General features: G+C 46.9%; 2 protein-coding genes across 9 annotated transcripts in view; one reads left to right on the top strand and one right to left on the bottom strand.

Annotated features, from left to right (window-relative positions):
* Positions 1-8,614, top strand: part of TMOD1 (tropomodulin 1) — a 78,170-nt gene extending 69,556 nt beyond the window's left edge. For 2 of the 4 annotated variants that reach the window (XM_043515376.1, XM_043515377.1), the window contains exons 7-10: positions 2,079-2,186; positions 2,521-2,664; positions 3,513-3,657; positions 7,972-8,614. In XM_043515376.1, the coding sequence (XP_043371311.1) occupies positions 2,079-2,186; positions 2,521-2,664; positions 3,513-3,657; positions 7,972-8,036 (462 nt within the window). In that variant the 3' untranslated portion in view covers positions 8,037-8,614. Of the gene's footprint in view, positions 1-2,078; positions 2,187-2,520; positions 2,665-3,512; positions 3,658-6,730 lie in introns of all 4 variants that reach the window. The other 2 variants (XM_038401523.2, XM_043515375.1) reach the window with 2 other exon arrangements.
* TSTD2 (thiosulfate sulfurtransferase like domain containing 2) overlaps positions 1-17,776 on the bottom strand; it is a 40,233-nt gene that overhangs the window by 2,410 nt on the left and 20,047 nt on the right. For 3 of the 5 annotated variants that reach the window (XM_038401518.2, XM_038401517.2, XM_043515373.1), the window contains 2 exons: positions 16,780-16,918; positions 12,335-13,963 (listed from right to left, as the gene is read on the bottom strand). In XM_038401518.2, the coding sequence (XP_038257446.1) occupies positions 13,734-13,963; positions 16,780-16,918 (369 nt within the window). In that variant the 3' untranslated portion in view covers positions 12,335-13,733. Of the gene's footprint in view, positions 1-12,334; positions 13,964-16,779; positions 16,919-17,776 lie in introns of those variants that run through there. The other 2 variants (XM_043515374.1, XM_038401520.2) reach the window with 2 other exon arrangements.

Raw genomic sequence — 17,776 nt, 5'->3', positions numbered from 1 at the left:
GAAAAAAGTGCTTTGGGTTTGCATTGTATTTACAGGGAACCCTAATTGTGCATGTGGCTAGATGTCATGTACAAACACATTGCAAGACTGGCAGAGCAAGGATCTTTCAAAATAATACACACTGAGTCCCTAGGTCAATGTTAGCTGCTTCACTGCAGGAATTTCTTAGTGAAACCCTTGCAGAAAAATTACACGGATGTAACACTAAGGCTGGTAATTTAATTACACAAAAGACAGTGTTTCGCATTGCCCTCTTGTGCTAATGATACTGTATTATCTGCCAAAGGCTGTGTGGCACTGAACAGCGTGGCATGGCTTGTAATGAATGAGCTCGTATAGGTATCTGTGCATGGCCGTGAAGTTAAAGCTGCTGTGAGAAACCACCATTCCACCTGACCTGGCTTATTAAAATCTAGGGTTTCCTCTGGACTTTTCTAGTTAAAGGTGACATGCAAAGGACAAGCATATGTGCTTGTACACTCTTCTGTTTCCATTAAACTTGCTAAAGGAGAGGGTAAGGAGTTCTAGTCAGGCTGTTAAAAACTTGGTTTCTGTTAACTTCTCTTTAACTCCTGTTGTGGGCAACATGCTTTTGTTGCTGTTTTCGTTTGGGGGCTGGGAAAGCACCCGTTACTGTTTTCTAGTCCAGTCCTACCGTGGAGGGTAAAACCAAATACTCAAGTTAAAACAAGCAGAACTACCCTCTTCCCTACCAGCTGTTTCTTTTTTCCACAGACCTCCCATAAAGAAGCAACTCAGGGCATATGCACAGCTTTGCAGGTCACCTTTTGAATGCGCACACAGTACCAAATACATACAAGTCAGCTGAATGATAATGGCTTCTGCGCCCTTCCTCGCTTGCCTACGCCCTCTGTGTGTGTTTGAGTGTATTGTATTCAGATACATGCAGATGAGGTTCCTGTGTGTGCAGTTAGCAATGCTGGTGCCATTAACTGCATGCGCACAGTCCTTAAAACCCTGGAACCGGTGCACATCCAGCCAGTTGCAACTTTCCATAAAGTACTGCATTTTCAAAAGTGACTTGTGACTTGGGGGTGCAACTTGAGACCCTTGGAAAGGAGCCTGACTCACAGGTAGCAGGGGCTCAGCACCTGTGAAAACCTCGAGGTGTCTCTAGTTGGACTAAAGATTTGGCGTGCCACTTTTGAAACATGGGCCAGAGATACACGACTGCACTATTCACAGATGGGCTTACGGGTAGTGGTGTTAAAGCCATATCACACCAGCTGATCCCAGGGAAGCACTCCTCATTGAGGACTATGGAAATGGTCAGTTTGAAATTTTAGAGTCACTTGGAAGTTATCAGAGTCTGAAAAGAGTTTGTAAAGTATTGAACAGGAAAGAAATACTCTTGGCTTGTGAGAGCTCAGAACATGCACACAGATGTTTGTCAAACTCTCCTAGTTCTCCCCCAAAAGTTACCAGTGACAGAGGGAGAGAGAAGAGTGGGCCTGATTCTGAGAGTTGAGGATGAGCTGCTTATCTATCAGGGTCAGGCTGTGATCCTGCAAGTGGATCCTTGCAGGCGTAAGTGCCATGCAGGCCCGCTCGCTAGATCCAGGCCTGAGGAGGGCAATTATTTCCCAGCCATGACTTGGCTGTGGCTGGTGCAGTGCTATAGCACTATTAGAACTAGTGTACACCCAGTGCTTTACCTACTCAAAGCACTCTGTAAACCTTAGCTACATAAAGCCCCATACTGCCCAGGGAGGTGAGCAGGTGAGAACTGGCCCCATCTGATAAGTGGGGAACCCAAAATGCGGTGAGGTGACTTGTCCAAATCCAGGCAGTGAGTGAGTGGCAGCGCTGGGATCAGAGTGGAGTGCTGCTTGGGTCATGCTGACCATTGCTGGAATACAAGCACTACCGTACGATCTAGGTTTAGCTTTCTGTCTCCTCCTAAATAATCCAGTTGTGTCATTTCCACTGTAAAGAAAGCTGCTTGTATTTCATACACATAGTGCATGCTCCTTTATAAAATATTTTTTAAAGGAGTGTACCAGGAATCTGGATAAGGATGACTGACTAATGCACCTTTCCGGGCCCTCTTTTCACAGAATATTCCCATACCAACTTTAAAAGCATATGCTGAAGCACTGAAGAATAATTCCTATGTAAAGAAGTTAAGCATAGTAGGAACAAGAAGCAATGACCCCATAGCCTATGTAAGTACCATACCATGCTGTGTGATGACAGGCTAATTGCTGGGGGACGGTTGTTAGTGGAATTGTTTTCTTGCGAGAGCAATTGTTCAAAGCAACCTGAAAAATTGTGGGAAAAATTGTGATGCCCTTTTTTGTACCTTTATATTGTATGAAAAATGCCAGAGATGGGAAACTGAGGCACGGAGAGACTAAGTGACTTACCCAAGGTATCACAGGCAGTCTGTGGAGAAGCAGGGGCTTGAACTCAGGTCTCCAGAGTTCCAGGCTAGTGCACTGGGCCATTCTTCGTATTATTTATTATTCCGTACTAACACTCTCCCCTTTGTGACTGCAGGCACTGGCAGAAATGTTAAAAGCCAATGGTGTATTGAAGAGCTTGAATGTGGAATCCAACTTCATTTCTGGGTCCGGGATCCTGGCTCTGATCGAAGCGCTCCAGCACAATACTTCACTGATCGAGCTCAAAATTGACAACCAGGTAAAACAAATCCCAACTTGACCTCTTAGATTGAATAAAAAAGGTTTTGTTGGGAGGCCTTGTATCAGAAAATGTGGGGTTTGGTTCACCTGATGTTTTCTGGACAATCACTCTAAAAAAAAAAATTTGGTGTGGGGGGGATAGGGAGAAGTATGTGTAGTGGGCTTGACAAGTGGCTAGCCCACATAGAGGATTACTGCCAGCTAATGGAGTAACTCCCTTAGGCCGAGCGATAGAGCACTGTGCTGAAGGTTCTGGGTCCATACCCTGCTGACTGCCTGTGGTTTTGGGCCTTGTGTACACAATCAAACTATACAAGGTTTCTCTGATGATTCAGTAATAGTCAGCCAACAAATGACAAGATGATTTAGGGCCTGATCTTGCAAGCTGCCCGTTTGCATGGAGCACTGGATGGACTGGACCCTCCATAAATGGAAACAAAATCCTGCAGGCTTCATCCAGTGCTCTTGTGCCATCATTTATAATCCTCTGCGGAGAGACTTTTGGAGAATTCTGCGGAGAATTAGGCCCCTAGCTTTTTTCTGAAGAAAGCAGGTTGGGACTTTTTTACAGCAATAAAACAAATGTCTGGAAAGCCCAGGATCCAAACACTGGAGATCTCTGGGCGTGCCAAGGTGAGCGATGGACCCAGATTCAGTAGCTCACTCCCATCTCTGCTGAGTCTGCTGTCTCCAGAAGGTTGGGCAGTGGTGGGGGAGGCCCTGTGCAGTGTTTGCTGGTACTGATGAGATGTACTGTAGAGTCAGCAGGAGGCAGTCGGGATCAAAGACCAAAATAACAGGGCATCCCTCAGTTGTAACCTGCTTTTCCATTATCTTTTAATAAAGAGCCAGCCACTGGGCAACAAGGTGGAAATGGAGATTGCAAACATGTTAGAAAAAAATAGCTCCCTTTTGAAGTTCGGGTATCACTTTACACAGCAAGGTCCCCGGCTTCGTGCATCTAACGCCATGATGAACAACAACGACCTGGGTGAGTCTGCCTACATGCCTGCTTGCGTGCATTGTTCCATGCTCCCCATAGACCATGGTGCTGGCGCTCCCCTGCGGTGTGCTTGTCAGTAATTCCCATCGGCTGTGAATGTAGCTGGTGCGTATTTCCCCTCCTGCTCTCTGGTGGGCACATTGACCGAGAATCTATGTAAATACACCTCAAGGAAATAAACAAGTCAGGAGAAATTTCACTTGAATTAGGAAAGCACCTGCTTGAATCAGAAGGGGCTGGTGCTTGCTAGGGGAGAACCTGATTCTCTTCCCGCTTTCTCCTGCTGAGAGGTACCGGCTTCCACCAGCAGTTCCACTCAGTCATTGGGGCTGGCGGTGGAGTAAAGCGCTACTCAGTGTGAGTAAGACAATCGGCTTCTGGCCCAGAGTAAGATGCTGTGCAGGGCAAGAGTGGCAGAATCTGGCCTTAACCAAACAGGGTCTCCAGTGATACTCAGAGGTAGTGAGCTCTAGTGCTGGGGAGTTTGGCATTTCCATGTACTTTGTTAAGCCGTAGTTGGCAGGGTTAGTGCTGGGAAGCCTGGGCTGCAGCTGCCATGAACTGGATGAGCAGAGCCCTTCGCTTTCCTGGGCTGCTGCCCTTTCACAGACACTGCTTCCAGCCCCGCTTTAATGGGGAAAGGACACGCCGACAAGTCAAGCTCTGAAGACTGACAAGTTTGGCCCAATCCTTTGAATGGATCAGGGCTGTTGTTAGTTGTATTTAGGGGTAGAAGGCCAAATTCTGTTCCCAGTTCTATCTGGGCGCCCCAATTGAAGTTAACAGAGTTACGTGTGATGACAGCACTTCTCACTGATCGGTGTAGTGCTGTAGGCACGCGCTGATGGATGGTTGCGTGGCGACAGCCTCACATGCTGCACTGGAAGATTACCCAGTGGAGCCTGTTGGGACCTGAGAATGGACCTAATTTCTAGTGAGCTTACCCATGGAGGAAATTAACATATAGCTCCCTAGACAGACTGGCTAAGAGGAAGTACCTGGGAAAAGATTTACCATATAAATGTCTGCCCTGAATAAACAGCAATAAAGTGGAGCCGTATATTTTGCTCTTAACGTGGTTTACCAGCACAGTCTAACCATTTTGTGTCCTTTATGACATGAGTCTACTTCAATTTAAAAAGTTACTGAATTAGGGTAACTCTAAATGAGACTAAGGACTGCTGTGCTGAAAAGCACTGACTTATGACTTGCTGCTCTCTGTTCCATGCAGATTTCTGTATATTACTCTGTGTGTGTGTGTTCAATCTGTTGAGGTTTTTAAACAAATGGACTGGATTTTGTCTCCGGCTAGTCTGCTGTTCTCATGGCAGTGTAATAATACATTGCATTTACACAGAATACTCCTAGGGGGATTCTGCACCAAAAAATTGAAAATTCAGCGCACAATACTTTAAAATTCTGTAAAAAATTTGCATATTTTATTTGTCAAAATAACCCAATATAATCACACCAGTTTCAATTATTTTGGTAATTTATTTCAAAATACATGTCAGCAACTATTTCTGTGACAATACAGGCAACAAAAAAGATTGAGGAAATGTTTTTTTTACAAATAGATTCCTTATGAGGCATATTAATACAGAACTCTGAGTAATAATTCATTTAATCTTTGGGTTCCCCGCTTGTCAGATGGGGCCAATACTCCCCTGCTCACCTCCCTGGGCAGTGTGGGGCTTTATGTAACTGAGGTTTACAGAGTGCTTTGAGTAGGTAAAGCACTGGGTGTACACGAGTTCTAATAGTGCTATAGCACTGCACCAGTCACAGCCAAGTCATGGTTAGGAAATAAATGCCCTCCTCGGGCCTGGATTCATCTAAATTCATTTCCTGCAGCCCTTAGAAGCAATGTAAAGGCTTGCGGGAGTCAGGGGTAATAGAGGAGCCGAGGGACAGGGAAGTAATTGCCAGGAAGGAGCCTGGGAGTGAGCCTGGAAGGTTCTTGGGTGTGGGTGGGAGAAGTATGGAACAGGTTATTTTGGGGGGCAGGGAGGGATGTTAGGGAGCCTCCCCATGCAGACCCTGGCTGACCCCAGCTTCTCCCATTCAGTCAGGTACATCTGCCCCTGTCCCCATGTGACCCTGAACCCTCCCATCCCCACGTGTCCTTGCACCCCCACTCAGGCACCCCTCCTCCCCCCAACCCCATGTGTCCATGCACCCCCAAATCCCCCCTTGCCCCATCCCCATGTGTCCCTGCACCCCCACTCCCATTCAGCTCCCACCCCAGTCTATCCCCACCACTAGCCCTTCTGAATCCCAGTCTGTGGCTCTCCAAACAGCTCCACACTGTCTGTCCCCCACAAATGCCATGCCTTCTGACCTGGCCCCACAGGCAGGGTGAGGCACTGTGAGGAAGGCAGTCTCTTCTCTTCCCTATCTGCAGCTGGGGCTAGCCCGGGAGTGGCTGCTCTCTGGTCTGGCACCACAGCGGCCCATGGTGGGCGAAAGGCATAATGGCAGCACCTTTCCAGCAGAATGGATTTTCTGCAGAAAAAGAGCTCTGCGTGGCACATGGATTATGTATGTGTGCTGTGGTGCAGAATTTCCCCAGGAGCAACAGAACCTTACACCTCGGAGTGCTTCCAAATTGTGGCTCTGATTCTGCAGACACTTAAGCATGTGCATACCTTTATATACACGAGGTGTCCTGTGGGACTACTTGCATGCATAAATGCGCACACAGTTCCCCAACACAACTAATTTCCCCCTTTGTGCATATGCATTTCACCTCAAATTAAGAGTTTCTTGGCATGGCATGGTGCAAGGAGGATTTTCTCTGAACTAGTAAATGGATAAAAGCCACATGTTCAACTAGAAATTCACTGCTCACTGACTCTAGGATCAGAGTTGGTTTTCATGAACTTGGAATGTATGCGCGTCACCATGTTAATCATAAAAAAGGCATTACATTTAATTTTTCACTCCTGCTTCTTTTTGGTTGAGAAGTTGGTGACTTTGCCTGTCATACAGCTGTTGAATATTTTGCCTCCTTGATCATGAGAACTGTACAGAAGATATCTGATTTGGATCTTGTTTGCAGCTCGTATACGTCGCTCTGACGGCCCCTGGCATAACTTCTCAGCTCTGCAACTGGACGATGTATAAGTACAGACAGAATTTTTTCCCTACTGGCAATAGCTCTCTATCTGTGCTCCACGACTTGTGCTCTCAGCTGCCACCACCTGGCTCAACTCAGACTTGGTTTTACTCTCTCTAGCTTCTGTTTTACTGCTCTTGGCTCAGCTGCAGGTGATACGTTGTATGATCTAGCATGTTAGATGGAAGGCTTTTTACATTCATCCTATGAGCTAATTTCTGCATTCTCCCTTTTCTGGCTGCTTTTTCTTTCCCTCTGTATTTATTTCAAATATATAAACTGTGTATGCATCCAGTTTAAACTCCTTCTCTGAAAATGCTCACTAAAGTGTGGAGGAGCAGAAAAACACAGCTCAGAGATTAATGAGGGAAAACCTGTTTTGGCAGGGGCACTTTTTCTGAGGTAGGATGGCCTTTATTAAGCTATACAGAAGCAGTAAAAGATAAGGACTGGGTAAGAAACCATACTCTCCTTGTGCCGCTGCAGGCATTCACCAGCTATTCTGTACCTGCCTCTTATATGCTGATCATTACCTGATGAGAAGCAATCAGGGAGAGATATAATTGAGCTAGCAAACTCTTGTTTAACAGAACAAGATTGTTCTGTCCCCATTTGAAGCTGATGACAGTTACTTCAATTTTTGAGCTCTTTTTTAAATGACATAGATTTTTAAACTGATGTTAAAGACCCTGGTCTGTGTTCTCAAGGTCACACATCAACTTTAATAGAAGAGATGAGGCTAAATCCCCTGGACTGCTTTGAAAATCTCAACCCTGAATCAAAGGATGGCAGCTGAAGTCAAATGCATTCAAATTAAAAATTAGGCACAAATTTTTAACGCGGGTGATTAACCACTGGAACGAACACCCAAGGGAAGTGGTGGATTTTCCATCTCTTGATGTCTTCTGATCAAGACTGGATGCCTTTCTGGAAGAGATGCTTTAGCTAAACACACATTATTGGGCTCAATGCGGGCGTAACTGGGTGAAATTCTCTTGCTTGTGCTATACAGGAGGTCAGGCTAGATTATCTAGTTATCCCTTCTGGCCTTAAAATCTATGGAAAACCCCCAAACTTTTCCCCTCACGTGAGTTTTGTTCTCGTTTTAAACTATCTGTGGATATACCTGCTACCCACGTGTACAGCGTCTGCTTTGACTGACCCTTGTTCCTGTTCTTTTTCAGTGAGGAAGAGGAGACTTGCAGACTTGAATGGGCCTTTCTATCCCAAGTGTCGAACTGGGGTGTAGTTCCCGGCTCTGAGGCTCGTGCCTGGTGGTTTGTGCTATACCCTGGAAATCCGAAGGCAAAGTGCCTGCACAAAACATCTGTGGTGCCTCAGTTCTGTGTTGCATAATTATGCACTAAAGGTTTAAATTAACTAGTGATTGTAGGTGACGATTTGATCAAATATGACTAATGATGTTTTCTTTAGAATCAAGCTGAGTCAATCCAGTTAAGAGTTGCCAATTTTAAGCAGTCTCAGTTTAGAATTCATCACAGCACAAACGTGACTGTTAATTCACCCATGACTTAATTTCTCTTAGGATTTCCTGTGTGGTGTTTCAGATATATTTAGGATGTGTTATGCATGAGTGGAAAAATTACTGCTCTACACAAGTTGCATAAGTATTTAAAAAAATATTTTTTCAACTTGCTTTCCTGTTTGACAAGCATTTCTACTCTCCCACCACATTGCTACTATCCCAGGACTTGTAAATTACAATTAATTACCAACATTTGCTGACTTTATTTGCAGACATGATGTCAAAACCACCCATATTTTTTCCCCAAAAGAATTCATGTCTTTTTTACTTCCCCCCCCCCCGTCCCCAAATGAAAAGAACGTAAGGCCACTGATTATAAAGTAATGGCTCCATAAAAACAGAGCAGTAGGTATTAGATGGGAGGTTAAAATCTTCTCGTCTCCTTTCCCATGGATATGTAAAACCATTGCTTTAAGAGATTGGGAATGAAATCCTGACTCCACTGAAGTCAGGAGCAAACTTTCATCGACTTCAATAGGGGCAGGATTTCCCCGAATTTTCCCTTGGAAATGTGCCCCATGTGCTTTTACTCAGTCTTGTAATGAGCGTGCTGGAGCCCTCACTTGTAATTCTGGTTTTCTGGCTGGATGACCATTTTATTTATCTGCAAAACTTCTAGTTCTGCTAGAAATTTTATTTTACCAACATCCCAAATTTCTGAGTAGTGCACCCTAATAAAGAAATTACTTGAAACTACCCTGCCTGGGAATCCATGTAGTCCAGGCTGCCATTTGAGTAGAGTTGAATAACCACACCAGGCAATTGGGTTTGTGTGGTGATAAAAACCCACTGCCTTTCTTGGGAGGAATTTCCAGCAGCCATATGCAGCCTCTGATCATGCAGTGGGTTCCTCATATGGAGGCCATTTATACCCACACCAACTCCCATTGACTCCAGTGGGAGTCTGGTGCGCACAGCATGAAGTCTGCCCATGCAGAGCCATTGCCAGATGGGGGCCTTTGTTATACCCCTAAAGAATCCATCCTAGCAATCTTTTTCACATAAAAAACAAACTTCTGCCTGCTGCTGTTCCCAGTGGACTTCTGCAGTCTGTGCATTGTGTAGTACAGCAAAACTGCCACTAAACAGAATTTTTGCATGAATCAGGATTCAGGCTTTGGCCCTGATTTGCTATCTCTCTGAATATCACACTTTAACCTTGAGTGGGAAATACAAACGTGTCTGATTGTCGTAATAAATGTGTCAGAAATGAAAAATAAAAGGTGTCAGTGCAATTTTTTGTAAAATCCCATACAAAAGATTAGAAAATACTGTAAAACCAGAAAGGGGCATGATTAGCGCAATGCCAGATGGACAGCGCTATTCCCACCAGACACCTCCCAAAGGCTTTAGAAAAATCAATGAAAACATCAGTCCAGATTCCACTTGATAGCTAACAGCAGAGTTGTCTGCTCAGATTTGCACAGAACTAACTCAGCATCAGTATCTGCGCTCCCACTGGCTCAGAGGAATGGAAATGGTTCTCCCCCTGGTAAATGCTGCTCGTCCTGATGCCCATGGGGAATCTGGGCATGTGGGGACAGTGCAGAATGCTCTGAAGGGGACCCTGATGTGCAGACCTGAGAGGATTTTACCTACGTGAAAATAAAATAGTCCTTAAAAAAAACAATAACCTTTCCCTTTTCCATGCTGTAGTAGCATCTAAACTCCCCTGGCAATTGAAACATATTGTGGGATGACTCTGGGCATGTGTGTGAAAGTCATACTCATGCTAGTGAGCCCTCACTCACTGAGTAGTCACTGTGCTGGAATTACATGGGTAAGTGAACAAGCACTTACCAAATAGAGCGAGGAGTGGCACAGTTGTCTGGGGAAAAGCATCAGGCTCTGAACCATCTGTCCTGTCGAGCAGTAATAATGATGGTCGCTAGCTCTTGAGGAAAAGGGGATTCCCTCCCTACAGTGAGCACCGTGCCTGCTAGTGCGCAGACTCTCCTGCGTGGAACTGCTGAGACATGGAACAACTAATGTACCTTCTCAGAGAAGTCACAGCAGTTGTGCGTTTCAAGTTGTGTCAGAGTAGTTCTTTGGGCATAGCTAACAAAGACCAGCACATGGCCAGACCCCAGGGGTTGCCTACTCACTAACCCTTAGAATATGGAGGACATGGAGTGTACTTCCCTTCTATGCTGGAAACGAGTGAAACAGTCATGGGGGCAGCTGCCCCCTCTTACCTCCTGCTGCCTCCCTTTCCAGAACAGCAAACCACCCCAGTCTTCTACTCCTCCTCCACAAAGCACTGGAACCACCTCACCCCTGGCATAAAGGAGCCTATTGCTTCTCTGGCCTTGTAGCGGGTCTGAGCCTACGTCCTACTCAGCACTGGTCCAGCCTCCTTAGCCATCGCCTGGCCATCCCACCCCTGGCATGGGTAATGGGTAGACTTTCTCAACACTAGGGGAGCAGGACCCAGTGGGGTTTGGGGGTAGAGCCCCTCCTAGGGGCCAGACACCCTCCATAGACCAGCACCTGGCTAGCAGGCTGCTTGGTCAGGAATGAGCTGAAACCCAGCTGCCATTCACTGGGCCTCTAACAGGTTTCCAAAGGGTTAAGAGCAGCCCACACACTGATGAAGAGTGTTTGTACAGCTCTGTGGCAGCATCAAGAATGATAGGTCACCCTGTCCCGTTTAGAAGTTCATGCTAACATGCAGTTGACACCGTTTCCCATTCTGTACTGAAAACAGACCTGGCCAGGGCCTTTCATGGTTACAGGACAGTAATCTAGCCGGTAGGTTTGTCAGCTGGTTGGGGGTTTTAAAACATGACATCTGAAAAATACCACAGTGCAACAGACTTGTTGTGGGATCCTGTTCCCAACCACAGCTTCTGGCAGTGATGTAAGCTGGGAATGCAACATGTGCCTGATGGCGGGACGCTGCACCTGGGCCAGCTCACCAACGCACCTGGGAAAGGTGCTGCAAGCAAAGAGGCATTGACCTAGGGCCGGGGACACCAGCTGCCTAGGGAAATAGGGGCCTCTTCCAAAGGCCATTGTTGTCAGTGGGTATCACTAGTCACATCAGGAGTTTGGGCTCAGCCCCTGCATTATTAGTATTACCTAATATCAGCTCTAGGGAAGGGTCCCACAGTTGACCTTAAAGCAGATCTGAAAGCCTAGCTTGGAGAACACAAAGCAGCACCCCAGCAGTTGTTGAACAGTCATGGGAACAATGTCAGAGAAGACAGGAAATTAATGCAGCCAGTGCATTACATTAAAGTCAAATCTAAATCTGTTGCAATGCCTTCCTCCCCCGCTTTGGAAAGGGACCATGGCTGTAACTGACAATAAGCAACTGTAGAAACCTGAGTGCGATGGGGCACCCCCCCACACCCCACCAGCACGGATGGGGTCAAAGTGGCAAGAGAGGCCAATTAGCCTTAGGCTGCACCTGCTGGGGAGCTCCAGGGCAAGGCGCCTCGTTGAGCACATGGCTCACCTGGGCGGGAACAGGTAGGGCTGCTATAAAGCCTCGGAGCTGAGGTGGGGGTTGCAGGGAGGTGAGCCTGCAGGTACACTCCCTAGTACACATGGGACAGTAGGAGCCTGACAAAGGCAGGTTTGGACGCAGTCCAGGGGAGGAGGAGCAGTAAGGGGGTGACAGGGACAGACCTGACGTGCTGGGTTGAGGGTCCCTGGGTTGGCGCCTGGTGTAGAGGGCAGGCCCGGATTTCCCTGCCAGCCAGCGCGGGAGTGGTGCAGTGGAGATGGACACTGCCTGAGACTTTGAGGAAGGGAGACTCTGATAATAGCCCAGAAGGGAAGGCCCATGGTGACTAGACCAGAGGGCTAAGCCATGAAGAAGCAGTGCTGCAGAGAGCGAAGGGCCATAGTGCAAGTGACAGAGGCAACACACTGAATGACCGCTGGATGGTGGCGAACTAATTCCCCACATGAGCCACGAGGAGGCGCTGCTGAGCAGTGAGTAGCAGACCCCATGACACTGAGCGAAGGGTTTTTTAAAAGCCATTGTCAGGCCATAGCACTAACTGACTTTACCGGTCATTAGTATGGACGGGGATACATTTCAAAGGGGATTTTCTTCACTAGTGACAAGTCTTCCAAACGACAAATAAAATCTCTTTACAAACTCGGCATTGTCAGGTACTTGACAAGTCTGGCTCAAGAGAAGGCCATCTGGTGAGCCTGGCCCTGGTCCAGTGACTTTAGTCAGGGCATCAAGTGATGGGACAAATTCCAGTTCTAGTTCTGTAGGTTCCTGGAGGCCTCTTATGCCTTTAACAAGGGCTGAGGGTCAAGTTTGACATCCCACAGCAGCAGCAGAGCTACACAGGTCCATGCCAATAAGTGTAGCAGTACCACTCTGGGTCCATGGAGATGCATTTAACCCCTCAGGATACACGGCTCTCATGTGTCCATTGTGTGCAATCACATGGGGACTCCACACATCACCACTCCTACTCCCATGATCCTCATTAATATTTACATCATGCCCCGTGCTTTCCTCAGCAAATGGCTGCATTTCAATGCATTTCAGAACCCCGCCAGTTTTCTGCAGCACACACAGCACAATGCAAGTCCTGGGCTAAGGGCTGTATCTTGAACATTTAAAAACTCAGTCATGTGAACTCCCTTCTACATGGTAACACATGGGCACTGACTGCCACGAGAGAGGGGCAGTGAGTGGGTTATACTTCTCCCTCTTCCCACACAACATGCCCCGCCAGATGAACTTGACTGAGGTTGTACATGGCCACTGAGTGTTGCCAGCTTTTGCTGGGATGAAGTCGTGGGTCCAGGTTCTGGTCTCACACCTGCTGGTTGCTAGTGTACACCCAGGGACTTGTGTAGCTAGCCTGACTTACATTGGTGTAAGGGAGAGAAGACTCAGGCTGCTGGTGTTTATGTGGAAAATAGCCTCAACCACAGTCTGTGTTTCCAGTGATTAAAAACCTGCTGCCTCCATCTCCCTAGCCCGTGCAGAGTCTGTGGAGTGGGCCCAGGACACACACGCCTCAATGATGGTGGCAAAGAGAGCATAGACCTTGTTTGTTCCTTCACCTTCTGGCTCCTGTTTGGTTGTGAGTGGCCGAATTCCATCGCATGTACTGTACTCAAAGTTCTCCCTGGCGCCCATCACATTGTGGGACGCAGAACAGTAACTTCACTGCAGCAGGAGGAATTCTGTGGCACTACTGTTGTTTGACACTCCATTAATTTACACTTGGCCAGGGGGTAGTTCATGGTGCAATCAAGCACTAAAGAGACACTGGGGCTGAGCATTTCAAAGCCACTTTAGGGATCTCAATGTACAAATCCAATGAAAATAACTGGGAAGCAGACACCCAAATTTGGAAGCCCCATACCCTAGAATGCGAGTGTATATTATGGAGTGTCTCATGTTTTCCTGTGCTTCTCTTACATGCGTTTGACTGGGACCCGCTGCCGTCTGTCCGTGCATTCACATTCCTCCTTGACCATCCATCCAGAAGGGTTTGAAGCCAGCTTGAGCCCTTTCTCCTGACAAATGGGACAGCAAGCCGTAAATCCCTTCACTCGACAGCTTGGGCACGTTAGGACAAGCTGCCGGCAATGCAGGCTGGAGCACAGTTTGTACTGATCCCATAGCGTCCCGCAGTACCTGCATTCTGGGGAGAGGAGAAGTGGAGTTAAAACCCATCCTGCCCCGTCTATCCCACTTGCACTGCGGGCACTGTGCTCTCCTGCTAGGCAATCCTTTGCCACAGGGCTCTGCCTTAAGAATGTCCAGCAGTATGGTCTGAATGGGCTGCCAAAATTCATTCAAATGGTGACCCTTACTCTTCCAGGCTATTGCATTCATGCTCTGGCCCTGCTTCCCTGCCCTTCCTCGCCAGAATGAGAGCTAGCCCCTCCCTCAAAAGGGGCTTTTTACTTTGATTTCAATGTTAACAAGCTTAGGACAAACTCCTTTCTGCCATCCAGGGCCCCATGCGCAGGAGTTGGCTGTCCCTAGGCAGTGGCCCATGCATCCTTGTGGCGATCGTGTACAAACAGGAATGGTAGAGCTGCATTTGGAATCTGCTCCCAGGCTTGTGGGGGGATACAGTCCTAGAGGCTACACATCCCTAAACAACCCAGAGCACAACCTTTACTGATCAGCTTTCCTCCCAACTCAGTTGCACTGCTGGGAGCTAACCCTGACTAGTCTAGCGTGTAGCTGTTCACTGAGCCATGCCGTTTCCCCTTCAGTCCCTCTTGAGCATGGCCAGGGATTCAGAAGGACATTCTATTCCCAGCACAAAGCCTGTCACCTTCAAGATGGATAAACTTATGGCAAATGAATAAGTCAAGTCAGCTGCTATTGAGCTCAAAGTGGTTATCCATCTAGAGACAGCAGCACCATCCTCTGAGCATAAGCAAGCACTGACTCCACTTCAGATGCAGCAGACAAGCCACAGGCAAGCTTAGCCCAAGTCCTTTGTTGGTCACTTCTCACCAGCAACATCATTCCAAGCTGGAGCTGAACAGCTGAAGAGCATCACCAACTGGAAAACCAGGGTATGTTCACTCATAAAGGTCGTGGGTGGACCAAACCTCTTCAGATAAGTGAAGGGGCAGGAGCTTTAACACATCAGCGAGCAGCATTTACAGCTTAATTTGAATAGTGAATTTTTAAAAGGTCCTGGTGTAGCTAACTTTTACACTAGAACCTCAGACTTACAAACACCTTGGGAGTGGAGGCTGTTCATAACTCTGAAATGTTCCTAACTCTGAACAAACCGTTATGGTGGTTCTTTCAAAAGTTTACAACTGAATATTGACTTAATACAGCTCTGAAACTTTATTACATAAAAGAAAAGTGCTTCTTTCCCTTTATTTTTAATAGTTTATGTTTAACACGGTACTGTACTGTATTTGCGCTTTTTTCTTCTTTTTTTTTTAATCTCTGCTGCTGCCTGGTTGCATATTTCCGGTTCAAAATGCAGTGCGTCATTGACTAGTCAGTTCGTAACACTGGTATTTGTAACTCCAAGGTTCTACTCTAACAACTGGCGACTGATCATGCTCCGATTCTTATATGCATAAACTGATTGTGTAATTAAGCAACCTGTAATTAGGTGAAGAATGCTGTAGGTAATAATCAGCAATATTCTCAGGGGGAATCTGCTGACAAATTAGTATGTTACATAACATCTTGAATCCCTGCTGTTGCTTTCAGTTATCCCATTCCAGTGTTGCTATGTATTCTCCAGGTGCATTCTTTAAAACTAACAAACTTTTGATTAATGTTAAAGAGTGGTTTTGTTTTGTTTTTTTAGTTATTTTAAGTTCTGTAAAGAGATGTAAAAAACGTTTTTATCACTTAAGTATGAAGTAGTTTGTCACATATGCACCCTTGCCTTAAGGCTTTCTCTTTTAGGAAAATTCCCACAGTCCATTAATTCTCAGCTCCACAATGCAATAGCATCTATAGTTATGCAAGTTAAAATAAGTGAGGTACTGAAATAGTTTGTGATCTGAAGCTTCATTGCGTGTAGGGGTATAGAAGGCACTGCCCCTGCCCCAATGCACAGCATAGCACAATTGATTAGGGTGCATTTAAGGGGCCTTGTCTTGAAGAAACCAGTTTTGGCCATTGCTAGTGGTCAGATACCAGATCAGATTGAGTCAGTGGTCTGATCTTATTCCCATCTAGGGAGTGGTTGCTTTTTCACATTGACTTCAAATAAACCATGATTTGAGGACTTCAATAGCTCAGACATAGGTCAGAATATTTTCGCAGGAGTTGGTGGGTGAGATTCTGTGGCCTGCATTGAGCGGGGGGTCGGACTAGATGATCATAATGGTCCCTTCTGACCTTAATATCTATGAATCTTCAGCTTTTACTAGAGTGAAATACAATTCTCTGGGCTGCATAAGCCTTGAAAGCTAGAAACAGCCGAGAACCCCATGGGCTGTTGCTACCAGGTTTTCTTCCATAGTGTGGCAACCTAAGGTCAGTGGAGCTGGCTCTGTGTGGTGGTAGAAGTGTCAATGGCTGGCTCAGAATGGTTTGATCAGTGTAAAGGGGTGACAAAACCAGCACTGAGAGTAGTAGTGCTAGTGACCTACATTACTAGCTGCTCCTCCCCAGTGGGACAGTGTGCTGTGCTGTCCATGACATCACAGAAACATTATCTCATGGCCCCCTGCCCTGCCAGTCCTGAGTGCAGACAACCTCCCCTCTCAGTCCTGATCACAGAGCCATCCCTGTGCCATTGGCTGTCAAAAAAGCCGTATTAGGAAAGCATTCCTTGGATTTTTAGCTGTCTTTAAAGCAATTCAGTAGCTGGAAACAAGGCAGCAAGGCCAGCACTCCTGAGCCCAACCTGCTCTCTGCTGCAGGTGCTCCCCAGACCATAGTGTGTGAGCCTCTGTCCTAGAGGGCTCTGTGGTGACTATTACAGCTCTTGTTCTGTGATCTGAGACGTGATGGCCCTACCTGCAATGACATCTTCATTGGAAGAGATGGTGTAACGTTCGTCAAACACGAACAGCTTCCCCCGGTAGAACCCATCGGGAAACTCCTCCAGGTACTTGTGGATGCCGCCCTTGAGCTGGTAAACCTCCCTGCATGCAGCCTGTTTAAAACAAAGCGCCAGAAAACCCAGCTCAGGCTGTCCCAGCCAGCTTGTGCCAGATTGCCCAATGCACAAACAGGGAACTAGACCCCTTGGAAAAGAAGCAATAGCCCAGTGACAGCCATAAGACACTATGCATGTGCCCACGGTCAGTCCCTACTGGGTATTACTGGGGCTGCCAATATTGAATAGCAGCTGATTGACACGGAGCCAAAGGGTCACTGCTTTTGTGGTTAATGAATGGTGTTTGTGGCCTGGATTCTGAAAGAATCCAGATCAGCTCCAGGGCCAAGAGGACGCTATGTTGAAGAATGGTCGCTGTATTATACAGTAAAAGCTCTTAGGGCCTGATTCGCCCATTGCTTACACTAGTTTTACACCAGTGTAATTCTAGGGACTTCAGTGGAGTTCCTCTGGGTTTACACTGGTGTAAATGGATCAAGCCTCAAATCTCCAGAGAAAGTTTATCTGGACTGATCTCTTGCTCTCTCTGGGCAGGGGAATAGAGGTGTGAGAGAGGGAGGATGGTCATGTGGATGGGGTGCTAGACTAGGACCTGGGAGATTTAGACTCCATGTCCAGCTCTGCCACTGATCCACTCTGAGACCTCGGGCCAGTCACTTAATCTATCTAGTTCCTGAGTTCCCTGTCTGTGAAAGGGGGATAAGCCTTCAGAGCTTCCTAAGAGTCTTGTGAGGATTAAGCCTATGACTGTGAGGTGCTCCGATAGTGGGGTGATGACAGCATGGCACAGGGGAGCTGGCCTCGAAGGCAGTCAGCTCCCAGCCTACCTGTGCCAGGCTCTGCTGAAGAGGAGCCAACCCAGACCCATCTGGGATAATCGACAGCCTAAGCAGC

Source organism: Dermochelys coriacea, chromosome 5 (genome assembly GCF_009764565.3).
Source record: "Dermochelys coriacea isolate rDerCor1 chromosome 5, rDerCor1.pri.v4, whole genome shotgun sequence".
Lineage (NCBI taxonomy): Eukaryota > Metazoa > Chordata > Testudines > Dermochelyidae > Dermochelys > Dermochelys coriacea.
The sequence above is the reverse complement of the archived record's forward strand: the minus strand, read 5'-3'. Positions and strand labels throughout refer to the sequence as shown.